The sequence below is a fragment of the Amblyomma mixtum genome, chromosome 3 (assembly GCF_055824585.1).
Source record: "Amblyomma mixtum isolate Tamu chromosome 3, ASM5582458v1, whole genome shotgun sequence".
In the NCBI taxonomy this organism is placed as follows: domain Eukaryota; kingdom Metazoa; phylum Arthropoda; class Arachnida; order Ixodida; family Ixodidae; genus Amblyomma; species Amblyomma mixtum.
In genome coordinates, this window is record NC_143014.1 from 15,157,257 (window position 1) to 15,174,451 (window position 17,195).

Genomic DNA, 17,195 nt, shown 5'->3' on the forward strand with positions numbered 1-17,195 from the left:
TGAGGAGCGTGGTGAAGATGACGTTTTAAGAATCCTAACGTTCTGTTGGCTGATGATATTGTGTTAGTTACATGCAAACTCCACGAAAGATCACTAGAAGGTGTTACGCCCAAATACTTGTAGGACTGAACTGGTTCTATAGACACGTCAGAGATTACGGAGGAACGAATAAAAGGATTACGACTGCGGTGGACAGATAAAAGCTTTCACTTATGAGGGTTAAGTTCCATTAGCCATTGGTTACACTAGTTCTGGACACCATTAACACCACTCTGAAGAGGTGCTTGGTTAGCGGGTTTAGTAACTGCAGGATAAATTAGACAGTCGTGAGCAGACATGCGTATATTAGAGGTGACTTGTGATGGCAACTCACTAAAGTATATTAGGAAATGTAGCAGGGCGAGTACAGATCCCTGAGGAACACCTAACGTTACTGGAAGAAAGTTCTTATTGTTAACAGAAACAAATTGGGAGCGATTAGATTGGAAGGCTTCAATTCATTGCATTATGTAGGGGTGCAAATTTAATCTGGAAAGTTTTGTCAGTAAGCGTTTATGAGGCACTTTATCGAAGGCTTTAGCGAAATCTAAAAATATGACGTCGGTTTGTTGATTAGAATCAAGGTTGATGGGCAGATCATTTAAGAAAGTTGCCGGTTGTGTCTTGCAGGAATAGCTGCGGCGAAATCCATGCTGTGTCGGGTGAAAAAAGTTGCTAAAGTCAAGGAAGGCCATGATATGGTGTGGTGACGCCCTCGTCCCCTGTGGTTCGCTTTATTGCAATGTATCCCCAACTGTGGTTAGGTTCCCCGCCATGCACCCTTCTGAGTTGTGTTACTTTAACTAACAGGGGAGGGCGCTCGCGTCGCAGCGACACCAGCGCCACGGATGGTGTTTTGCTGCGCGCACGGGGGAGAGACGGGTGTCTTCTTGGGACCGGGAAAGCGCACGGACGTGTCGAGCGCCGCTCCGCTCTTCGCCGCGGGCGCCTCGTGGTCGGAACACGCTCCCGCCACCCCGTCCCGTCCGACCTCGGAGCTTTCACTTTGCCCTAGCGCGGGCGAACGTTCGCTCGTAACCGTGCTGGTGAGTCGGTCGTCCTCAATTCCTCAGTGTATTTTGTTGCTAGCTGGCGTTATCGTTGTTATAGCAATAAATGCCTTGTTTGTGTCAACCAGTGTGTCGTTCCTTGGTTCCCGCAGAGCAAGGCCCGCCGTGGTCGCCATGCACTCGGTAGCGCTCGCAACCACGGGGTGGGGTCCGGGCGGTTTTGAACTGGGTCAGCCGCGGTTAAACGGGGAGAACGTGTTTATCTCCCCAGTTTAAACCCCACAATGGGTATATATGGCGTGCTCCATGATCTTGCTGCGTACGGTGGTTAAGGGTGTGGGGCGGTAATTTAAGGGCGAATTTTTGTCACCTGATTAGTAGACTGGAACGACTTCCCATGTCTACAATTTTTGGACAGTTGGCGAGTGAGGAGTGACTGCGTGAATAACTACGACAAGAAAGGCACAAATGTATCTTTGTGTTTTTTAGTATTTTAGTGTTGATGTTCTCGATGCCGGCAGAGGATAACAGCTTCATTTTTCCTATTAATGACAAGATACCTGTCGGAGAGTATTGGCGGACGCACAGGTTCCATAATAGACGTCGGTTCTGAAGGCAGGTGCCTTCATGCTAGATTCTTTCGTAAACAAGGATGAAAAGGCCTCATGAAATAGATTCTGTATCTGAGATGGGTTCACCTGATGCACCGGCAAGAGAAATGTGACGCGTGTGCTGTGGGTTGATGACTTGCCAGAATTTACGGGGGTGAGTTGTGAGCATTTTAGGCAAATCAGACTGAAAAAAAAACGCTTGGTTTCATGAGTTTTTTTTTTAGGTACGCTTTTTCTGCCACATAGCATTGATTCCAAGCGTTCTCGCTGGGATGCAATTTCGCTTAGCGGAAGAGGCGTTTCTTTTTGTTTTCCAGACGTTTTTGACAACTGTTGAACCATGAGTTTAGCGGGCTGTTTCGCATGATTACTTTTGGAATAAACCTGTCTACCAATTCTTCAATTTTCCTTTTGAATAATAACCTGTTTTCATGAATCATTCTTTCATGAAAGTTGGGTTCCTCAAGGGCTAGGAAGGCGCGAAGTTCGTTATTAATAGCAGCATAGTTTCCCTGATCATGTAATCGAATGGTTTGTCTATTGGTTTCGCGGGGAAACGTTTTAATGGTGAGGCATGCATGCATTTTGTGATCTCTAACACCTGGATGATACGTGATGGAATGAACACATTCTGGATGATCTCTTAATATCAGATCAAAGGTGTTAGAGCTGTCTTCTGTTACACGCATTGGTTCGAATATTACTTGTGCCAGATCATAATTAAGGCAGACTTTAAGAAATTCATTAGCTTCATTTCTACCTGTAGTGGTTAGCTTTTACCAATCAGTGCTAGGAAAATTGAAGTCACACAAGACAAAAATGCCGGCGTCAGGTTGCTTATTTTGATTTCATTTAATCCATGATTAAGTTTGTGCGGAAAATTTGGACTGTTATGAGGGGGTTTATAGCAAACACTAACGACAACTCACTGTGGTGAAGAGTGGAATCGGACCCACAATATTTCGATGTCTGATGAAAGGTTGATGGCCGTGCATGAAAGTTCTTGCCTGGTTGCAATAAGTATGCCTCCTCCCCTCCTATCTTTGCGGTTATTGCGATAAACACAGGAATTTGGCAAGTCAGCGAGGACTTCGCTTTGAGATATAGTCGGTGTTGAGCCACGTTCAGTCAAGACTAGTAAGTTACTGGAAGACGATGAAACGCGATTAGAAACGATGTCCCGCTTTGAAATAAAACTGTGAACATTCGTGAAGATCGCTGAAAAGGAAAAAGCGGGTTGCGGTGAATGTTTCAAACGCTTTGCCGAAATTTGTTGCCGAGATGATTGCTACTGCACTTCTTTTACGGTTTGCGATGTCTTGTCGAAAATGTAACGTTTTGGACCGATGTGTAGTGTTTTGAGATGCAAGGTTAATTTATTTGTTATCGACCGCGCATGGGCAACTAGCTGTTTGCGAACATGACGAACAAGAAAAAAGTCTTCGCCTGTGCTGTAGCGTGTCCTTTTTTCCATTATAGAGTATTCTGGCTGACATCGACTGCTAACGGCTCAACGAATTGTCTCGACGCATACGCTCCCATTGAGAGCATTTCACAAAAGGCGAAAAAATTCTATGAATTGCCTCTACATTTCTCCTTGCACAATGCAACACCTGCATGACAAGCTTCGAAACCAAGAAGATATTGCGAACTTGGGCTCGTGCAAATAGAGACAGCTCCCTGCCCATCCAAGGTTTGTCGCCTAACTAACGAGATCCAAGAATCCCAGTGAGGCCCACTATTACGATACTGATGCACGGGAACAACCTATTTCTGTAAATCTTTGCAGTCCCGCCTGATGCCACCAAAAAAGTTGGGTTTTATACCCCAATGACGTACCCAGAACCACTTTGGTTTATCAAGCTTTAGAGACGACGGTCCGCCGTTTGAACATGGATAAAGGCGCGTCTAGTGAATGCACGGGTTTCTTAGAAACGAATCTTCGATATCTGTACTGAGGTGTACCATCGGGGACAAAATTTTGCGGGACGTCGGAGCGGCGTTTTCAAGCTGCCTCTGCGCCACTAGGCGGCGCAGTGGCCGCGTCGAGGCTGTGATTGCCGATGATTAGGCGCATGCGTGTCCTATATTCTTCCGCTTGCCTGTATGATAGCTCGTTTCGCGTGAGTAGCTGGTTTTTCTGAGCTTGGCCGCGGGCGGCCGCTTTTCGCCGCTTGCGCTCGTCAGCCGCCACATGGCCGCCGTACTCGGCGCGCTTCCCGGTGACAGCGGTGACGGTGCGCATTCACGGCGCCCGTCGCATTAATGTAACTTTTTTCTTATGGAGAGAAATAAAGCGCTGTTTTTTCCTTCACTTAAAGAATCGTTTGTAACTTCGTGCCTACGTTGGAGGACGGGTTTGTTCTGCTGCGTGTTAGAACCACTTTCTGACGCACCTTAGCGGCGAGCGTGCATCGTGACCACTTCATAAATATTCTGCCCCTGTAAAGTGCAAAGGTGGGAATTCTTTCACAACAAATTTATTGCCACAAAAGAAAAAAAAGTGGACTTAAACAAAACCGCAATCCAGGAGTCCATCGCAGAAGTCACGCTTATGAAACGCCGCAGCATCTATTTGTATAAATACCTGTAAAGCACGAAGCCTTTCCTACTGTCTTGATGGCCGCCTGTTAATTATTCGCGTTGGTTGGCATTCCCAAAGCGCGACCCCAAATGGTAAGCTTTTATTAAGCCCCATGCATTTTCTATGGTGTCCGTCTGGCCTTCTGGTGACCGTGCTAGCTGCCGCACACCACGACTTCCAAGAGCAACCCTCACTCTCTGCGAAGTGTGCGCAGGACCTCTGTCCCGCTGAAATAGAAAGCATTTAACCCACAATAGTCCGCCAAGGACGCAGGGCAGGACACGTTCTCAATATTGTTCGCGTAACAAGGCAAGGGTCCGTCGATTGTCACTATACAGGTCTGAGCCCTCTCGTTGACTTGCGGCTCAGACAGCCTCTCCTTAAAAAAAAAAGTTACATTAATCCGACGGGCGCCGTGAATGCGCACCGTCATCGCTGTCGCCGGGCAGCGCGCCGGCTACGGCGGCCATGTGGCGGCTGACGAGCGGAAGCAGCGAAAAGCGGCCGCCCGCGGCCAAGCTCAGAAAAACCAGTTACTCACGCGAAACGAGCTATCAGACACGCAAGCGGAGGAATATAGGACGCGCATGCGCTTAATCATCGGCCATCACAGCCTCGACGCGGCCACTGCGCCGCGTAGTGGCGCAGAGGCAGCTTGAAAACGCCGCTCCGACGTCCCGCAAAATTTTGTCCTCGATGGTACATGAATAATTATGAGCATGTAAATTACAGATGTCGGAATTCAGCGAGTGCCATGCGTTCTTAGGAAAATTTCCTCTGTACTGCGCTTCGTGCAGTCGTAGCGCCATCATGTGACACCCACTGAAACCCCCCCCCCCCCCCCCCCTTCGCCATGCACGGCGCTGGCCCAGCAGACGGCGCGCGCGTAGGCGACTTTTCTGCTTGCGGGTAGTGTCGTTCATTTCTGAAGAGGTGTGATGGAGCCGCAGCCGTCCATGAGTGCTAGCGTGGAGCAGGGTCAATGTTGCAATTTGGATCGGAGTAGTGTCGTTCGTTTCTGAACAAGTGTGATGGAACCGCAGCCGTCAACGAGGGCTAGCGTGGAGCAGGGTCAGTGTTGCAAGTTACGTCGGAGTAGTGTCGTTCGTTTCTGAACAGGTGTGATGGAACTGCAGCCGTCTACGAGTGCTAGAGTGGAGCAGAGTCAGTGTTGCAAGTTGCGTCGGAGTAGTGTCGTTCGTTTCTGAACAGGTGTGATGGAACCGCAGCCGTTTACGAGTGCTAGTTTGCAGCAGCGTCTGTGTTGCGACTGCGGATATACAGCGTCGGAGTAGTCTCGTTCGTTTATGAACAGGTGTGATGTAGCCGCAGCCGTCTACGAGCGTGCAGCAGCGGGTGTGTTGCAACTTCGCATATACTGCGTCGGAGTAGTGGCGTTCATTTCTGAAGAGTTCTGATGGAGCCGCAGCCGTCTATGAGTGCTAGTGTTGAGCAGGGTAAGTGTCGCAAGTTGCGTCGGAGTAGTGTCGTTCATTTCTGAACGGGTGTGATGGAACCGCAGCTCTCCACGAGTGCCCGTGTGCAGCAGCGGTTGTGTTGCAACTGCGCATATCCTGCGTCGGAGTAGTGTCGTTCGTATCTGAACAGGTGTGATAGAACCGCTGCCATCTAGGAGTGGTAGTGTGCAGCAGCGGTTGTTTTACAACTGCGCAAATGCTGCGTCGGAGTAGTGTTGTTCGTTTCTGAACAGGTTTGATGGGACCGCAGCGGTCTACGAGTGCCCGTGTGCAGCAGCGGTTGTGTTGCAACTGCGCATATCCTCCGTCGGAGTAGTGTCGTTCGTGTCTGAACAGGTGTGATGGAACCGCAGCCGTTTACGAGTGCTAGTTTGCAGCAGCGTCTGTGTTGCGACTGGGGATATACAGCGTCGGAGTAGTCTCGTTCGTTTATGAACAGGTGTGATGTAGCCGCAGCCGTCTACGAGCGTGCAGCAGCGGGTGTGTTGCAACTGCAGATATTTTGAGAGGCCTCCTAGTTACTCCCAATGATTTGTTCAACGGGTGAGGCGTCGCGCCGAACGGGCGATGGCGTTCCGTGGACTCTCTGGTAGCGCTGCAAAACGCTGTCGCGCTCCTCTCGTAAAGGCGAAGCTTGAGCGTCCTCTGTTTTTTTGCAGCTGTAGCTACTCTACGCCAGCCGCTTCGCGAGGTCAGCGTGGCTGCGCGCTGAGCCGTGGAACCATCGCTCCGCCAGATGTGCGCATGCGCTGAGTGACGTCATAGCTCGCAGCTGGTGTGCGCGCCGCGCGCCTACATTACGCTAACATATCGAGCCGCCTTCAGCGCGGCGGCGCCGTGGCTACCGTGGCGGTGCCGTGGCTAGTCTCTTGGTTGGTCACGGGGTGCGGAGCAGGTGCCGGTGGCGCGGCGCGCCGGCGAAACTGAGTGGGGGAGGAGTGCAGAGGGGGGAGAGTGAACCCACGTCCAGGGACGAAGATTAGAAGGAACGCCGAGCGAAACGGAGGGGCGAAAGACTGACTGAAATTCGAATGAGCGAGTTCCACTAGGCCAACTGGAGTTATCGCGTCACTGCAGGTTTAACCACAGCTAAACCACAGCCAATTTTTTTCCGTAAGAGTTGTTTCTAGAAGTCCGGAAATTAAGACCGTCCGGTGCGTCAGAGAGCAAACCAGCTTGTATGGTTCGTATCCCGCTCGGGGCTACAGCAGGGTTACTTTTTTTTTTCTTCTGGCTCGCACAGTGCGTTGAAAAAGCGTTAGGTTTTACCTTCACTGCGGTTTGCATTCCATTTTTGCCTCAATTTCTGGAGCTGAAAGAGAACGTTAGAGGGATTGCGAGCGCTTTGTCAGGCTGCCCGTGGGCAATTCTGCTGAGTGCCTTCCGTGGGCGGGACGTGCTGCCCTTTCGAAATACACCTAGACGCGACATCAAGGTAGACTGTTCTGAGCAGCGCGCACCAGACACTTGGAAACCCCTCTCTCTGTTTCAGGACCCTGAACCGGAACAACCTGACGTCCCTGGGCAAGGACCTGTTCGAGAACATGAAGAAGCTGCGCGTTGTGTGAGTTGCGTTCCATATTCGTGCACTCCTCTTCTCCAAATGGATTCGCGGTAGGTTGTTTTTGCTTGCCACCTCTTGGAGGATAGCAGTGACGAGGGTCTAAGACACGCAGGATATTCCTCGCCTTAGGCATTCACCAAAGCCTGCCAACCATGTAGAGTGGAGCCAGAGAAGATGAGAGGCCATATGGAGGAACCGAGGAGCTTTATGGTTGGCGCGTGACTGCTTGTCATGGCGCAGGGCAATTAGGTGGAGACGGACGAGGTGGTGCGTGACGGCTCTTCCCGCTGCGGCTTCTTTTTCGTAGTGTTTGAAACGCAGTGTCCACTTTCGACTGTGTGTGCACCGCAGGCGGCTGTCGGAGAACCCGCTGTCGTGCGACTGCCGGCTGTCGTGGCTGGCCTCGTGGCTGCGCCGCCACCCGCGTCTCGGCCTCTTTACCCGCTGCCAGGCGCCGACGGCGCTCAAGGGAAAGGCAGTCGCCGAGCTGCACGAGAACGACATGGTCTGCGAAATGGGTAGGCGTTTCCCGTTTATTCCGTATCACGCCATGGTACACATACTCCCTCTCTATGATCACCCCCCAGAGCTGTCGTTGAAGGTCGCATTACCACGAGGGCAGCCCAGAGTGCGTGGTGAATCCGGCGGAAAAAAGTACGGATTAAAAGGCCAACTGCTAGCTTATTTGAAATCTCGCTGCACCTCGGGGTTTCCACTGAACACGCTGGACAACGCTACGCATAGGATTGCGCAATAGAAACATGGACGTGAAGAACACATGAAGTCTTTGGGTGTCCGGTTTTTTTTAAGAGCGTTAGCTCTTATTCATCGCGTTTCTCGATTTCCTGGGGCCTGCAACCACGTCCCTTCGGCGTGAAATTTTCTAAGTACGAGAAATTCAAGATGGCGGCCTCCATAGTAAATCGATATAGCAACCCAATTGGTGATTGATTGGTGACGTCATTAGTGTATCGAATTGGTGATTGGTGACGTCACTGATTATGTGACGTCATATATATCTAGTCACATGACTATGTTTAATCGCCGTGAACTCAGTAGTTAATGAGGCATCGTAAAACGAATTAGATATTTGGAATTCTCTATATGAGTAGAATAGGTTAGACACCAAAATGGACTAATGAATCTAATATTTAGTTATGGTTATGCTTATATTTAACTGCTTATAATTAACTAACCGATAACGTCATGATGTAACTAATGGGTACTCGTAACGGGCTCGATGAGTAGGACATTTTAGACATCAATATTCTGTATTATTAGGTTAATATTTACTTATGGTTAGGCTTAACATAGCGGCCACGTCGTCAGCACTTGGCAGCTCTCACTTTCATTACCTCATGGCGACCGGGACCTACCGCCTTGAGGCGTAAGGAAAAATGGCCCTGCAAATAGAGTCGAAAAACTTTCGGTCCAAATTGGTCAAAAATATCCGACCTGAAAGCGGTAGGCGCCCGCTCGCCGTCAGGTATGGAAAAGTAGCCTAATCACGTGGCAATACATCACATGGACGATAGACGGCGCTACAGAACAGCTAACGCTCGTTACTTCAACGTCTTGCAGACGGTGGCGGCATTTTTTTTGTCCTGAAAGATGCCATTGTATTCATGAAAATGAGCTTGGATACCCAGAGCGCTGCGAAAATAATGTGAATTATTAATTTCCAACGATTTTATGCTGGCAGTTTCGGTCGCCGCCAGCTCTAGACTGCTCCAAGACGTCATGGTCGACCAGGTAACGCATTTCTGATGGCATAGGCTGAGAAGCCTATGGCGTGAGACGTTTGTCGGCTCGCGCCTTCAGCGCATGTGTTGTCGTTGCAACCAGTGGTGCGCGGTTTAGTCACCGCTGTTTCTTCCCCATCTCAGTAAGACAATGAATTCTGGCCCAGCGCTCCCTTAGCGGTTTCACACGATGCATCCACGACCAGCAGCGGCAAGTACCGCTAGCCGTTTTGCGCACACATGGGCTTATTCTGTGCGGACCAGTTTTGGTTTCTCTCTCACCACGTACCAAGCTTCGTCACGCGGCTTTGAATTTTGATTTCTGCTGCTCGCATGTTGGTTTCGGCTTTTAATTCTGGTGTGCACGTAGCGGGTAAATTTTGCCGCTCTTTGTGTGCAAGTTTTCTCCTTCAAAGCAGCACTTCTAAGTGCTGCATAGGTGCAGAAAAGTCCGTTTAAACGAGGTTCAAAAGTTATGGTTTCTCGCAAGTGCTAGTTCACGATGTCGTTGATTTCAACGGAGCTACTACGCCGGGTTTTAATTTATCACCTACAATTACGACGTTGCAGACACACACCGCATCCTCAGCGGCAGTCTGTAGGAGCCTCCAGCGCGGTACGCTGGCGTCTTGTACCACAGGGCCAAGTTCCCTGAACGAATGGCTCTTTCGGTGCGCGCTGTGACACACCCAAAAAAGGTGTCGTTTAGAAACGATGGCACTGGCGATGTATTTTGTGGCACCTTGTGAAATTTATACAGGGTGTCCACGCTAACTTTAGCCAATGGTTGAAAAATGAAATATTTGAGGTAGGCCAGGGAAACCACTTACATACATCTACCAACCGACTTGCGCATCACAGGCAATTTTTTGTTTTGAAATTAATCAATTAGCAATTAAAATAATTTTTCTAAATGCATAAATATTGACTTTAGACAGCAAATGTGAATAGCAAAGTTGGAGAGCACCTTCAGAAACACCCAATCCATTGATTTGCGATAAAGAAAGCCTCACGTGTATCTTTTTTCCGAGCACCAAAGAAAGCCCGCGAAATACAAAAAAAAATCACGTGACTAGCGCATTCGGGCGCCACGATTGTGCTGCTCTCAACCGTGGCTTCAGTGAACGAAATCAGCTGCTAGCAAGGCGAGGCCACCTCATTGCTCCGGCAGGCCGATATGTCAACGGTGGTTGCGGCACCCCCGCGAGCCAGTCTGCAAGCGTGACTGTGCAAGTCGCAGCGAACGCGCCGGACATTGTGAGCTATGAAATGGCCAAACGTGTCAAACAAATGCGAGGAGTTTTATTGCCCACTGAGAGGCAAAAGAAGATAAGCATTTGCCCGGCGCGTTCGGTGCAACTTGCACCGTCACGCTCGCAGACTGGCTGGCGCGGGCGCCGCAACCACTGTTGACATATCGGCCTGCCGGAGCAATGAGGTCGTCGCGCCCTGCCAGCAGCTGATTTCGTTCACTCAAGCCACGGTTGAGAGCAGCACAATCGTGGCGCGCGAATGCGCTAGTCACGTGATTTTTTTGTATTTCGCGGGCTTTCTTTGGAGCTCGGAAAAAAGATGCACGTGAGGCATTCTTTATCGCAAATCTATGGAATGGGGGTTTCTGAAGGTGCTCTCCAACTTTGCTATTGACATTTGATGTCAAAGACAATATTTACGCATTTATAAAAATTATCTTAATTGCTATTTATGTAACTACAACAAAAAATGCCTGATGCGCAAGCCGTTTGGTAGATGTATGCATGGTTTCCCTGGCCTACCTCAAATATTTTATTTTTTAAACCTTGGCTTAAGTTAGCGTGGACACCCTGTATGTTGTCGCATAAAAAGCGAAAGAATACAGTTTTGTCGCAAGTGTAATTACTCCAAGTTCATTTTCTGACTTTTATTTGCGCATCTCAGTACATGTTAACTACAAAAAAGCATTGTGATCCGGGGCAATTAGAAATATACCCTTGCAACATGGGCATTTCGAATGCCTTCCAACCGAGTGTATTTCGACTGCCACCTTCTGCCGCTACACGAATTTTTGAGGTAGATTCCAGTCGACGTAGCTCCATGGAGACATTAGAAATTTGGGAATGCCTTCGAAACGCGAACATATACGCGTCGATCGATTTTCACGACGGCGCGGTTAATGAGATCAAGCCCTGTGATTTCACGCCGAAGAGGGAGGGGCTCATACGACGCCTTCTTTCTGCACAAGAGGGCGTCCCGTGCATGTCTGCTGCGTTCAGACCGAATAACCAGGCGCTGGAGATTGAACGACCATTTTAGCTCGCCTCTGAAGATTTAATGCTAATAATAATAGTAACGCCATATATATAGCACGTGACGCGGGAGGCCAGCAGAAGTAGCTCTCACAGTCGACAGCTTGGCAAAGCCACGGGCGCCCTGTTCACACGCTGTCTCGATGAACTAAAAAAAAGCCGGCGACATCGCTAGAACCTTCCACGAGTACTGCTGCCAATTGCTGAGTATGCGATCGCCTTCGGAAAAGACCTTCACCGTGGAGCGACAGTACGATCGCCTAAGGAAGCGTCATGCGAGATATTTGAACACAGAACAGAAGCAAGAGCACGAACGGCTTCGGAAGCGGAAACACATTCCTGTAGTGGGGTAGTCTAGGCAGGGATTACCGCTTCTTTTGCGCAATAGCTCGTGCATTCGCACAATTAGTGGTCGAAGATAGCACTTCACGATTCAGCGTTTGTCGCGCCAAAGTGAGGCTCCTCTCAGGATTAAGCCCATGTGGACGGCAGCAGTTTTGCGGCAGCGTATTGGTTTGCATATATAACAGTTGTTTGGTTTATTAGGGTTTAACGTCCCGAAGCGACTCAGGCCATGAGGGACGCCGTAGTGGAGAGCTCCGGAAATTTCGACCACCTGGGGTTCTTTAACGAGTACTGACATCGCACAGCACACGGGCGTATAGAATTCCGCCTTCATCGAAATTAGGCCGCCGCGGCCGGGATCGATCCCGCAACTTTCGGGTCAGCAGCCGAGCACCGTAACCACCGAGCCACCGCGGCGGGTATACAGGGTGTCCCAGCTAACTTAGACCAAGATTTAAAAAAAAACTAAGCGTTCTTCAGAACTGAAACCGCATGGATGTTGGTAGGGTTTATCTAAAGTTACAGTACCATTTTTTTGCTTGTCCTGTTTGAATAATTAGTCGAGGTAAAAAAATTAACTTTTTAAATATAGCTTGAAACGTTCAGGCGTCAATAGGAAAGTTGTGGAGCTCCAAAAATATTGTCCAACCCAGGCACTTCCAACGAGATACATTTAGCGTGGCCGTTTTTATTCCAGAAAAACGAAAGCCAGCGGAGTTTGAACAATACCACGTGACAGCGCGCTCCGTGCGCCCAAATGCGCCGCGTTTGCAGCGCTCTCAACCGTGCATTGTAAAGAACATCACCCGCTTCGCGCCTTTCGTGCTGCCCAAGAGAGAACTTCGCGTTGTGCTTGGTTGCAAGATAAGCGCCAGTGGGTTCGGGCGGCAGTTGAAACAAATCACGGCTCCCGTTTCTGCGGCAATAATAGCACTCTCACGTTAGCAGAACGCATGCGGAGGAACGATGACAAACTCGTGAGTTTCAATTTGGGAGCAAGATCCCAACAAGCAAAGACGCATATAGCAAGCCTGATAACACCGTGTGGATTACGCTAAAAAACAGGATCCGCGCTCTCTTTCAATTGCCACCCGAACCCACGGGCGCTTATCTTAGAACCAAGCACAACGCGAAGCCCTGTCTTGGGCAGCACGAAAGGTGCGAAGAGAGTGATGCTTTTTACAGTGCACGGATGAGAGCGCTGTAATCGCGGCGCATTTTAGGGCGCACGGAGCGCGCGGTCACGTGGTATTTTTCAAACTCCGCAGGCTTTAGTTTTTCTCGAATAAAAACGGCCACGTTAAGTCTATCTCGTTTGAAGTGCCTGGGTTGGACAATATTTTTGGAGCTCCACAACTTTCCTATTGACGCCTGAACGTTTCAAGCTATATTTAAAATGTAAATTTTTTTACCTCGAGTAATTATTCAAATAGGACGAGCCAAAAAAATGGTACTGTAACTTTATATAAACACTAACAACATGCACGCGATTTCAGTTCCGAAGAGCGCTTAATTTTTTTATAAATCTTGGTCCAAGTTAGCTGGGACACCCTGTATATATATAAGAGCTCTATCTTACCCGTACTCACCTATGGGGCGGAAACGTGGAGGCTAATGAAAAGGTTCAACTTAAATTGAGGACCACACTGCGAACTATGGAAAGGAAACTGAAGGGACAAGAATGTCGAACCAACTCGCCCACCTGTACGTGCTTGGCGACAGGAAGAGGGTAGAGTGGGTGAGGGAACAAACGTAAGTTGATGACCCATCCTATTCGAAATCAAAAGGAAGAAGTGGGCTCGTGCAGGACATGCATTTAATGTGAAGGCAGGATAACCGGTGGTCCTTAAGGGTAACGGACTGCATTCCAAGAGAAGGCAAGCATAGCAGGGGGCGGCAGGAAGCTAGGTGGGCGATGAGATTAAGAAGTTTGAGGGTTACGGCGACTGGAGCTGCCACAGGAGAGGGTTAATTGGAGAGAGACGGCAGCGGCCTTTGTGCTGCAGTGGGCGTAGTCAGGCAGTTTATGATGATGATAACTTATTACCTAGCCATGCGTACAGAGAGCTGTTGCTAGTTCGCCTTGACATGAAACGCAAGCTATCTCCAATGTGGCTAATACTTGATTTTCAATCGCCTTATCCTTATGCATGTTTGGCATCTATTTGGAGTTTTTACAATGGCCTAATTTGCTGTCCACAAGCGACCCCATTTGCTGCTCTCGGCCGCATTGGCACTGCTCGGCAGACAAGGCCATCTCGCCTATAGCAGCGGCGCATCTCGTTCATTGTACAACGTTTTGCGCAAGTAAACGCCTGCCCTAGAATGCGGTTTATGGGGGCTTAACATCCCAAAGCGACTCAGGCTAGGAGGGACGCCGTAGTGGAGGGCTCAGGAAATTTCGACCTCCTGGAGTTCTTTAACGTGCACTGACATGAAACGCAAGCTATCGGGCCTCTAGAATTTCGCCTTCACTGAAATGCGACCGCCGTGGCCGGGATCAAACCCGCGTATTTCGGGTCATTAGCCGAGCACCATAACCACTGCCCTAGAATGCTTCTCCCAGCTAAATGGGCGCATTGTTCGACCTAAAATTTCGCACAGAAATGACATTTGGTCGGCAAAATTGTTTTGTACCACGTTTGTTTAGGGTACTTACCTGCTTCGCTGAGAAGAAGTCGGATATTCACATCGTCTGCTGCGTCGACGAAGGAAATTAAGCCGCTCTGTCAGCGATCGCACCGGTGGCGCCCTCTCGTTTGTTGGCCGTGGAGATTCGGCAAGGCAGGGGGCCCGGTTTTGGGGACGCTTTTTCAACTGCTTTATCGATGATCACAATGAACGCAGTTTGGGAAAAACTCCACTAAATTTCAATTCTTCGGTGGAGGAGAGTGTTCAAACATCCCCCCCTCCCCCTCTGCCGAATCTCCACGGTCGACAAACGAGATTGCGCCACCGGTGCGATCGCTGACAGAACGACGTGATTTCATTCGCTGTCGCCGCAGACGATGCGAATATGAAACTTTTTTCTATTGATTCAGGCAAGTAACCCAAACAAATGTAGCATGAAACAATGCTGCCGGCCAATTGGCAATTTTAGTGCTCGATTTCAGCTCGAACAATCCATCCGTTTAGCTGAGAAAAGCATTCTACTGCGCTCATTTATTTCTGCAACAGTCGGTATGTGCGTTCTGCGAATTAGGCAACCGTCTATTTCAGGTCACTGCTGTGAAAACTACATCAATAACTAGTTTCATTCGCTATAGCTTGCGAATTTGCTCTCTGGAAATTGAAAACAAGAAATCTGCGTAAGACCACCCTGCGTAGGGTGGTCGGCATCGCCTAAAATTTAACGATGCCCAGCTTTCCGGCACATGTACTGCTTGCGCCATCTGCCGGCAGTGGTGGCGACAGGGCGCTTAACTGAATGGGAAGGGGTACAATAAAATTCGTAAAACGTGAACAAAAGCACCTACAAAAATGCTTGGGGATTAGTATATTATACACTTAGCTGAGGAATGTGGCGAAGTTAGAGTTCTGTGCTATTAATACACGAGCTTCCCAGCGCGTTTGAATATTATACGATGCTGCCTTCGGGAGGGGGCCACATTTTGACCATTTTTGCAGATTGTAAAACTGTATAGAGCCGTAACAAAGATAGATTTCTAAAATGCTACCCGGTTTTAGGTACTTTAATATATGCTGTTTAACATGGTGTGTAATGATCTGGCATAGCATTGATCAAGAAGCTTCCTGAGGCCTTTTTATCTGATACGTGTTACTGTGTCACGTATAAAAGATGGCTTCCGGTAGCTAATTACGCTGTAGAAATGGTTCGAAGCGATGAATTTGCGTCCTTTTGATGCTTGTCTCTTTATCGGGTGACATGCCTTATAAAACAACACATATGAGAGTTTGAACGTAGTGTATGATCGAACGGGAGTTTTAAATAAAGTTATTACGATGATAATTGTCGCAGCTACAAAAAGTACTCCTTGGTGTTCATAGTAGGCTTGTCGTGGAGAAGCTTTGCAAATAGTCAGACGTGTGGTAGTATTTAAAGAGTTTATTTGCGTGTGTGATCATGATAGAATAGGCAACGAGAGCTAGTTCATTTGAATTTTGGCTATTCTTGTTTCTTCGCAAGAGCCGCGCGGCATTCAAACAGCCGGCATCCAAAAGTATTCACGGATATAAGCGTTTGAGTTTATTTTCTTAATGCTGATGTAAAAAGGTTTGATAGAGCTCTACACAGAAAGATTTTGAAGCTCTTCAGCTTAGTACATATCGTCGGGCAAAACACAAAATTATGACTCTTGAAGCAGATGGCCTCTTGTTCGAAGGTCAGGTTGTTGCTGTAGCGCCCATCTGTGGTGCTCTCAAGTTAGTGACTCGTAGCGTTGTTGGAAATATGGTGACAGAGGTTGAAACTTAGGGTTCTAACCTGGGCTCGCTTCGAGACCTAGAAATTATATTAGGATCAATAAACATTTTCACGAAATATACTAATCGCACTTTTATTACAACAGCTAAAGGCGACTTCTTTTTGGTGTTCTTTGAATTCTGCCGTGTGCATGAATGATGTATGGCAGGGATCCTATCTGTGGGATATCACTGCTTCGGTTTTGAGGTACCAACTCCCCTTTTAAAGACACCTCAAGACGCTACCAACTTTTTTTCATTATTTTGAGAAGAAAGTGGTAAATTTAATTTTGGACAATGTATTTAACAGCGCTTTTATATTGGCCTCGGCGAGGAAGCAGTTCATAATAGTAGATATAAATGTTAAGTTAGTGGCTACTGCATTTTTCTGCGCAGCCTGTCGGGATATTGCTTACAGTCGGATACAGCTCAAGAATGCTGCAGCGGCAAATGGCCGCCAGGCAGACTCTCCAGCGAATGTTGCCGGCTGATTGTCATGGTCTGGCGGTTAATACCCCCGCACCTCCTACGCTAACATCGCAGTGGGCCGGCAGATGCAAGAGGATAGGCCCTTAGTCGTCTGACGCCACTGGCTGGAGGGTCTCCTTTGAGAAGCGGTTGCCTGTGTTCTCTTGGGGCTGTGCTGTAATCATTTTAAGGATTAAGTATATAGTTGTAATATCGCAAACAGCTTGCTTTTTACATCTTCCTGCTCAGATTACAATGAAAACGAATAATAAATTTATCGCGAAAAGCTAGCTCAAAGAATGTCGAGGGACATACGCTATAGAGGGGGAGGAAAAATAAGGAACAACTAAAGTGTCCCGCCCATGCCGATACAAATACTATGTTGAGAGTGTTGAAAGATTGAAAACTAAAAGTGCTACCACTAATATTTTCGTTAGGACAGCAAACAGCGCGACGTGAACGGGGCAAGGCCCGATGGGCAAACTCATCCACTTTTGCTTCTAAACTGCATGGTTTCGCATATATCGATTATTTCCCCGTCGCCTTTCCTCTCCCTTATTAGAGGCGCCTTGGTATGAGCAGGGTATGAGCTGCGCTTGCTGCCTCTCCCTGTGAAAAGCCACATGATTTGCCCGCCAGGCCAGAGA

The 17,195-nt window shown here is 48.5% G+C and overlaps 1 protein-coding gene across 10 annotated transcripts in view; it reads left to right on the forward strand.

Moving 5' to 3' along the window:
- sli (slit guidance ligand) overlaps positions 1–17,195 on the forward strand; it is a 567,521-nt gene that overhangs the window by 286,779 nt on the left and 263,547 nt on the right. For 7 of the 10 annotated variants that reach the window (XM_089578241.1, XM_089578242.1, XM_089578237.1 and 4 more), the window contains 2 exons: positions 7,215–7,286; positions 7,638–7,804. In XM_089578241.1, the coding sequence (XP_089434367.1) occupies positions 7,215–7,286; positions 7,638–7,804 (239 nt within the window). The other 3 variants (XM_089578247.1, XM_089578246.1, XM_089578245.1) reach the window with 3 other exon arrangements.